The sequence below is a fragment of the Sesamum indicum genome, unplaced genomic scaffold (genome assembly GCF_000512975.1).
Source record: "Sesamum indicum cultivar Zhongzhi No. 13 unplaced genomic scaffold, S_indicum_v1.0 scaffold00143, whole genome shotgun sequence".
Lineage (NCBI taxonomy): Eukaryota > Viridiplantae > Streptophyta > Magnoliopsida > Lamiales > Pedaliaceae > Sesamum > Sesamum indicum.
In genome coordinates this window covers 274393-283106 of record NW_011628060.1, presented here as the reverse complement: position 1 = coordinate 283106, position 8714 = coordinate 274393, and the positions used below count along the sequence as shown (strand labels likewise).

At 36.9% G+C, this 8714-nt stretch overlaps 1 protein-coding gene across 1 annotated transcript; it reads right to left on the bottom strand.

Annotated features, from left to right (window-relative positions):
- Nucleotides 1-1725: 1725 nt before the first annotated feature.
- LOC105179334 (UTP--glucose-1-phosphate uridylyltransferase) lies at nt 1726-8105 on the bottom strand. The gene is made up of 21 exons (XM_011102933.2): nt 7853-8105; nt 7656-7703; nt 7149-7240; nt 6893-6983; nt 6111-6171; nt 5957-6034; nt 5822-5872; nt 5632-5705; nt 5082-5154; nt 4886-4943; nt 4668-4714; nt 4524-4589; nt 3753-3785; nt 3178-3230; nt 3008-3083; nt 2881-2937; nt 2664-2747; nt 2486-2584; nt 2299-2403; nt 2110-2181; nt 1726-2019 (listed from the first exon to the last, which is right to left on the bottom strand). The coding sequence occupies exons 1-21, from the start codon at nt 7921-7923 to the stop codon at nt 1993-1995; spliced, it is 1416 nt and encodes a 471-aa protein (XP_011101235.1). The 5' UTR covers nt 7924-8105; the 3' UTR covers nt 1726-1992.
- Nucleotides 8106-8714: the final 609 nt, after the last annotated feature.

The following is an 8714-nucleotide window of genomic DNA, read 5'->3' as shown; positions in this document are numbered from 1 at the left end:
GGCGATACTTGGCTTTCGGGAGGGACATCTTCCGATGAGGTATTTAGGACTTCCCCTAATATCATCTAGACTAACTATATCTGATTGTCTTCCATTGTTGCATAAGATTGATACACGTATTGCTGGTTGGGAGGGGCTGTCTATTTCATATGCAGGAAGGGTAGAAATTATCAAATCTGTCCTCACATCCCTTAGTGTTTATTGGGCTTCGGCTTTAATCCTACCTAAGAAAGTCATTACTGATATTGAGAAACGGCTGCGGAAGTTCCTATGGAAAGGTACAGGAGATTCTGGCTATACCAAAGTTGCCTGGAAGGAGTTATGAAAACTTTAGGGAGGACAAGAGTTGAAGGATATTGGCACACTAAACAAGGCATTCATGTGCAAAAAATTGTGTGATGTCATTCGTTGTGACAGAACTTCGATTTGGGTTGATTGACTCTACCACGGACGATTACGCGATTCCTTTATTTGGACAATTTCTGAACATAAAGGCTCATGGGAATGGAGGAAGCTCATAAGGCTCTGACTTGGCTGCAATCAGAGGTTGAATATCGCAGTGGAAATGGGCGAGACTTCTATTTGTAGAGAGATCCATGGCACCCACTTGGCCCTCTTATGAAGAGATTCCCGTGGGGACCGAGTGCTACGGGCTTGCAAGAACATATTCTGTTACATGTTGTCATACGCGAGGGATAGTGGCATTGGCTACTTATCACAGACATGGAATGTTTGGAGATTGTGCATACATTACCAGTGATCCATGGAGGGAATGATAGTATTCATTGGAGATTTACGAGGGGGTTCCTACGACCCATGTCCTTTATAGTCTGTTTGATCCGCCGAGTCCGAAAGTAGGCTGGCCTTCACTACTTTCGGGCTCTCTCAAAATACCATGCCACATGTTTATACTCTGGCTCGACATCCTAGAGTGGCTGCCCACAACTGACAAGCAATGGTTATCACACTTGAGAGGATGTGTCCTATGTAACAAGGACTATATAGAGACACATTTGCACTTATTTTTTCACTGCCAATATAGCCGGCGCCACCTCACTGTTGTCCGTCATGTGCTTCATTTCCTATGGCCTAACAGGGAGTGGCAGATGGATATCCAATGGGCTACTCAGAAATGGAGGAAAGTACATCATTAACATGGCTAATCGCGCGCTACTTGGATCGTGAGTTTACCACATTTGGAGGGAACGCAACTTCAGACGATTCGAGCACACTGAGAGAACCCCGATTATTTTAGCGAGATTTATTGTAAAAGATGTCAGATTACGTATTCTTAGCATTGACTTACCTAGATCTGTTAGCACAAATACACTCTATAGATTGTGGCGTATCCCTTGACTTTTCGAGGGAAAACCGAGCTCCTAAGCACTGTTGTACCCATATTTTTTTCTCATTTATGAAATTTATCTTTACCAAAAAAAAAAATTTTTTGATCAGATTGAATGGATTTTTCTTTAAAGAATGTTGCTTAGACTAGGTTTTCACCCCCATTTTGTGAGACTTATTATGCTGGATCCGTGCAAAATCTCCAAGCCATATGATCCAGGGGGAGGAATCAACGAGCCAAATTCATGGACTAGCGATTTATCTAGGGGGCCAATCCATCTCGCACTTTATCTAACCATACACCAAATTATCTCTTATACATTTACTTCTCTTATACTCCCACTTTTCACCCAACCAAACACACTAAGGGACTGAAAAGGATATGACAAAATGATATTTCCTATAACAACTCCTCCAAAGTTTGTAACAAGCGTTTCCAGCATACTGCTGGATGGAAAAACCAAGTTAGGAATGACCTTTACATCACCAAACTCGCCTATCTATGGCGATTATGCAGCAATAAGAAAAATTTATAGAAAAAGGAAATCCTCACTTATTTTTCTCATCTTCAAACCTAACATATTACAAACAAAATGAACTCGTTGTTTCTCGGAAACTCTAGTCGTATTCAAGAGAAGCAACTCTTGATTATATATCTCCTGGGGCGGTGATATTCTGAATGTTAAGTAAACAAACAGTCAGTGAAAACATCATTCTTGTAATTTGATTCATTTCAGGGGGTGAAAAGGTCAGGTAAGATTTTACCTTGCCGGCAATCACAGATCCATCGGGGATTTCTAGCTTTTCACCGGGTTTCGCGGTGATAGTTACTTTACCCTGAAAGGGGAACCAATAGACAAAAAGGTAAACGAAAATCTCGGAAATTGATGAAGCTTCAAAATATTAATGGTTGCTGAAGATTGCAAGTAGGGAGTTGGAGGAATGTCGGGTTACCTTCAGAGTAACACCAGCTCCAAACCAGACATCACCTGTCACCTTCAAGCTATCCAGTTCGATGATGCTGGGGATAGTCTTGAACCGGCTCAAGAAGTCGGCAACCTGTACATCAAGGTGATATGTAAGATGCTTGAATAGAGAGCTTCACAATTCTAATACAACCTATAGTTAGGATGCATCCGACCTTCTTGAATTCAGGTCCCAACTCAATAGATGGATTTTCAGGATTGGTCCTTGCCAGGTTACGGGTCACAAAGCCGTCAGCCAAAGTATAGAGATCAGACTGTAAAATACTCGGTTAAATTAGATTTCATCGTCAGATTGTTCCCTGATAAGTGAATTTCAATCTAAGACAAACTCACTTGGACTAAAAGTAGATCTGAAGTTGCCTTCACAGGAAGGAATCTAGACCGGGGAACATTAATTCCAATGGCATTATCGAAGAACTAACAGATGTGTGGGGAGAGAGAGAGAGAGAGAGAGAGAGAGAGAGAGAGGCAAAGAGTGAGTGATTGCTAGTCAAAGCAACAAAATAAATTCAAAACAGAACCATTTCAAAGAGATAAGGTAGTTGAGTACCCTTATTGCAGCCCCGGCAGCAGTCTCAAGTTGAAGAACGTTTACCCCATTCACTTCCTAGAAAGCAATTGAGCAACATCAGAAAGATGGACATTGTATTGACCCTAACTAGTGATACGGTTCATACCTTTGGGTTGGGAATAATCTCCATCTTCAGTGCATCGGCTTCAACAAGTCTTTTGATTGCCTGCAAGTTAATCCACCTGCAAGATTTTGTTGCATAAAATGTTGTGTTGCCGCACATAAGAACTTGCAGATAATGAACCAGAAAATAGCCTTCGGGTCTCACAGACTTACAGGTTGTTGGTGTTGAAAATTTTGAACTTCTCTATTGATTTAAATTCATTGACCTGCGTCAAGCAGAATAAATTTACATCAGTGAATGACATTCAAATCAAAGTGCGGGTGATTTTACCAGCTAGAATCCACTAGGAACCAGACAAATGCTCTTCTAAAGTAAAAAGTTAGCGAACAGGCTCCAGTGCATAAGATGCTCTATCATAGAGGATGCTCTATCATAGAGGTAAATCACTATATAGCTTTCACCTAACAACAATTTCAAGTATGATACTACTTCTGCAAGAGATTCTGTGTCGGTGATTTCTATGATACTAAAGAATCTTCAGTAGTGCTGCAATATGCCAGTTGAGAAACTCCCATTATCTTTTGCATTCACAGTTAAAACAAATGATAGTCACATTGGTTCAAGAACATGAAGTTTAAACATTGGTGCAAGAGCACTATGATATGCCATGTAAGAAGTACTTATATGGGGCGTGATCAAGGCAATAAGCATCATCTTGATAACATGATTATAATACAGGTGTTAGATACAAATAGAAGGATATATAGTAAAAGAACTAGAAACTCACATGTTCATCAGGAACTTGCGCTATTTCCAGAAGCTGCACCAGAGACGAGATATGAACTAGAGTTACTAAAGTAAAACTGTAATACTGACCATATTATAGTGAGTTGCAGGAAAAAAATGCAGACGAGAAGGCTCAAGTAGAAGATAACTATTTATAATATATATATATATATCTCAAATTAGATGGAACTTTAAATAACATTAGACCAACAATATCAACATTTGCTATGTGAGTGTGCAATAAGATTTCCAAATATTACATTAATAACAAATAAAGGAGAATATATTAGGTTCCAAACTCCCCACCCCGAGAAAAAAGACAGGTTGATCCATCCTAACTAAATAATCTCATTTCAAAACAATTAAACAGGGTCAACTTTTATTTTATTGAAAAGAAAGAACAAATATAGTATGGAACATGAAGAATTAGAAACATAATCCAAACAAAAGTTGGGACGGATTTTAGTTTTATGTTTAAATTATCAACCCCATTTTATGCAAAAAATCAAGGAATACCCCACCCATCTTATTCGAAAACATACCGGATACTCCTACTTTAGTATCCAATATGATGCACATTTTTCTTTTTTCCTTTTCTTTTTCAGTGCCCCAAAAAACATGTCTGACGAATATCCATCCCATATTCTATTCTACCCATATCCATATCTGAAAAGTATCAAATACTGCAGTGGACCATTTTTGGGTGTATCCTTCGCATCATACTTGTATTCAAGAATATAAGCTACAAATATGAACGAGTTTTAGAAAATACCTGTACTCTTCCCTCATAAGATATTAGAGTACCACCTTTAACATCAGCTAGCGTTTTAGGTGTAACCTGCCCAAGCACATACCTGTAAGCTACCAACAATTTGTCCAAAACCAACCAAAATCAAGGAACAGATTCTTTTCATACCTCCATGCAATACTCATTCTTGTTTGCTATCAAATGACTTAAAATTTCTGTAATGGAAATTAAGGAAATGTTCTTGCAGAGAAATTGCATTCAAATATATAACATTACAATTAATAGATATTTGCTAAATGACAACTAATTAAACAATAACAACTGAAAACAAATGTATTGTGGCTTATTTAAGATGCACAAGGTCGAATTCTAGTCACAAAGGATACTCAAATCGACAACGGCGCCCAAGTTATCTGAATTCGCCACAAAGACATATTCTTTGCCCTAAAAGAGGACAAAAAGAGAAGAAGAAAAGAGAGAAGGAAGAAGCAGCAGCAGAAAACAAGTCTGAGTAGGTTCGCTAAAGTCATTTAAAGTATTCCATACTGCAGTTACAGAGTAGGACAATTTAGAGGGCTAGACCTTAGATAACAAGGCATCAAGCTTCCCACTATTCTTCAAAGATGAAAAGACATCTCCATGACCAGGAGGGTACCTGTACAAGTAAAGTGGATTCTTGAGATAAAGAGAATGATACACAAGTAACAACTGAGAGAGATGAATCAACAAACTCTTGCAGTTGCAAGAGGTTGGGCATTGGAACACTATTCAAATAAAAACATAAAATCACATAATTCAATTGAATACAGTAGATGAAAGCACTGGGACATACTGCCTCAGATAGTAACTCCAGGGGAGTAAACACTGTATGTATTCGATAAGGGCAGCATGACGGAAAGAAATAAGTTTATCGTGAAAACTAAAAGTTTTCCAGCGCAGTAATTTAGCTAATGATATGAAAATACAAAAAAAATTAAAAAGACAAGAAGCAAATTCAATTGAACAAATATCAACAGTATAGAAAGAACAGTTGCATGTTAGTCTAAAATGCATTCGATAGAGAAAAAGCAAGACATAAAGTTAATCCAAAACTGCATCATGATGAGAACAAACTGCTGGATAAACAATATACCATGCATCCTTGCCAGTATTTCCTTTGCAGGGAAGTGGGGTGAAATCTTCCTTAACTAGACGAGGGTATTGGCTCTGGAAATTGCAGTTGAATTATAAATTAATAACATCCACTGTTGCCTCAATTTTGGTAGTTGTCATTTTGTAATTGTATTAGAGAGAACAAAGATAATGTAGATAGCAATACAAACCTGGTTAAATGTATGAATCTCAATATTCGATTTGGCATACTTTTCAATAATCTACAATTTGCAAAAGAAACAAATCAGCCAATGACTTAATTTTGATGCAGATGGTCAACCTTGCATGTATAAGTGAAGTTCTACCTTTGCTGTATCATCATGAGTGTTGAACGAGTTCATTAACAGCAATGGCACACTACATCCGTATTTGGCATTGAGCGTCTGCAGAGAATCAGATATTTCAGTTACATGTTGGGGAAAATTCTGTACAGTACAGTTTCTAGTGCAAATAAAATACCTCAATTTGGATGACAATTAAGTCCAGAAATGTCAAGCCATTACGAACTTCAATGACAGATCTGCACCAAAAAAAGAATGTACAAGTGAGATTCAAAGTTTATGAAAAATTATGTTTAACAAAACTATAAACTTATTAAGAAAAAATATAATAATCAAAAATCAGTGTGCCTTGTTAGATGATAATTTGGCAAGGAAAGAAAAGATGTTGCTAGGTGCCAAAACTCGGTAAAACCATTATTAACAAATCACAATCCTGGGATGAACACTTACTACAAGCTTACAAATAACAAAACTCAATGAACATATCGTAAAGTGCATAACTCTTCGCGATGCTTTAAACTTTTGATATGAATTGATAATCATCTTGAGTTATACAATCAAAAAATTGTATAAACATCTCATAAAAGTTGACAAAACTTACAGCCAAGAAGCTCAAATATTGCCATTCATAAACTTGTACTTTAACCACTTCTAGAAACCAAACCCCATTCCTCCTTGACACTTTGAAAGAAAACATAAAATCAGCAAGACACAGTGCAAAGGGACAGTGACAGTTACTTCTATTGTGACAGTGTTCATTGTATACCTATGTTATTTATTCCCATCAAGGTCAAGAACACCCTCACTTTCATATTATTCATATTATTTGTTTTAACAGTCTGCAGAAACTATTGAAACAATATGCAGTGCAAACTATGAATACAATTGCTTGGACCAACAAAGATGCACAGCCATCACAAACTAATTAATTAAAATTTTGACAATATTGTGAAGTCATACTTTGGACCAGTACACCCCATGGTAGTTCCCAAGCCTCCATTGAGCTTTAACACCACAAGCTTGTCTAGAAGCTTCTTGGTCTGTGCAGCATCTGTAATAACAGATATATCTCAGTAAAGTGATGAAAGTTAAAATTATTTAATCATCAAACTAAAGCCAGTCAATCAACACCCAGTTTGATTGATTCAGAAGAGAGACATAAGCATGAATCTATAATTGGTAGGGAAAAGGTGCAAGATTGAAAATTTATGACCACCTTCAGGCACAGGGGCTAAGGAATCATAAGGCACCACCACCTTATCAGTTGGTGTCTGGATCTTGCTCCAATCTACCTGTTGAGCTTCGCCACTTTGATTCCAACCAAAACCAAAGGAGCATCAGAAATCAGCTTTAGCATAAACTATAACCAGTAATAGAGCTTTCAAAACTATTTTGGCTGGGAAAATGGAACTAATGAAACTTCCATATTAAATATGAGTGGAAATACTCCTAATATCAATTCTAGCTACAATTCCTTGATGCGTAATAATAAGATCTAATTACTACTGAAAATTCAGAAGCTAAACCTCTTAATTGCTAAGATACGAAACTATTTAAAGAACTCAAAATTAGCAACTCAAACACATTCCTAGCTTGCTGCATGAAACTAGAATCGGGAACCAATACGATAAATTTCAAAAATCAGGACTGCTCATTTCTAATTAAGCACCGAAAACCAAATCAAAATCATAACGAGTACGACCACCACTATTCTTCATCGTACCTCAAGTAGCGAGTCACCAGATTGATGAATCCAGATTTCTCGTTTTCACTGACAAAAAAAACATCAGAATCAATCAACACCATCACCCGTCAGATCTACACTAATGAAGAACTAAACTACTTCTAAACAAAATTAAAAAAAAAAATGACAGACCGATAAACAGATACATTTACAAACACACACAACGCACTACAAACCTGATCTGACTGAGGGTGGCGACCTCAGACTTGAGCTTGGGCAGGACCTTGGCGGCATCCACAGCAGCCATTTTTCCCTCGAAAATACGATCACTTCCTCACACTTCAATTCCAAGATCCGAGCAAAGAGTAGCAGTTAATAGAGATGAGGAAAATGAAAAGACACGTAAAGCGAGTTAGAGAGAGATGATTGAAGTATAGTGGGCGTTGATGATTTATAAATGAAGGAGTGGGGGAATTCTGTCAAGTATGAGAGAATTGCGGGATCGGGGTAGAAATAAGGAAGAATCATGTGGGCACGTGGCTTTCTTTCGGATTTTGATGCCCACGGAATGAGTAAAGGGGGTGGAATAGAATATGCAGCCGAATATGACTTACCAGTTACCACTTACCACATAGGTGGTTGGAATTTCACCGTGGTTTTTGCGCAGTGGAGCGAGTCATCTTTTTCTTGTTCTCTAGCAAACTTTCATTTGTGCTTAAGTCGTGTTGAGGCTAAACGCCATTTATAGGGTAAAGCTACACTAATATAATTATAAATATTTTTTATTATTTAAAAAACTATTATTTCTCTTAATTTTAATTGTATTTAATAACTAGCCCAATTAAGTTAATTTTAGTTAGATCTTCATTCATTTATTGTGTTAAATTAAATTGATTAAAATGTTCTTTTAGACTATGCATTCATTTTTTTTTTTTTGATTAATTGATTAAAATGCTCTCACGGACTATGCATTTATTTTTTGTGGTGAACTAATTAAATTGCTCTTGTGAATTATGAATTATAATTTTACTTATTTTTTAAAATTTTTTTGAAATTTTGTATAGACTAAGTTGACACTTATTCAAAAATTTTCATCCA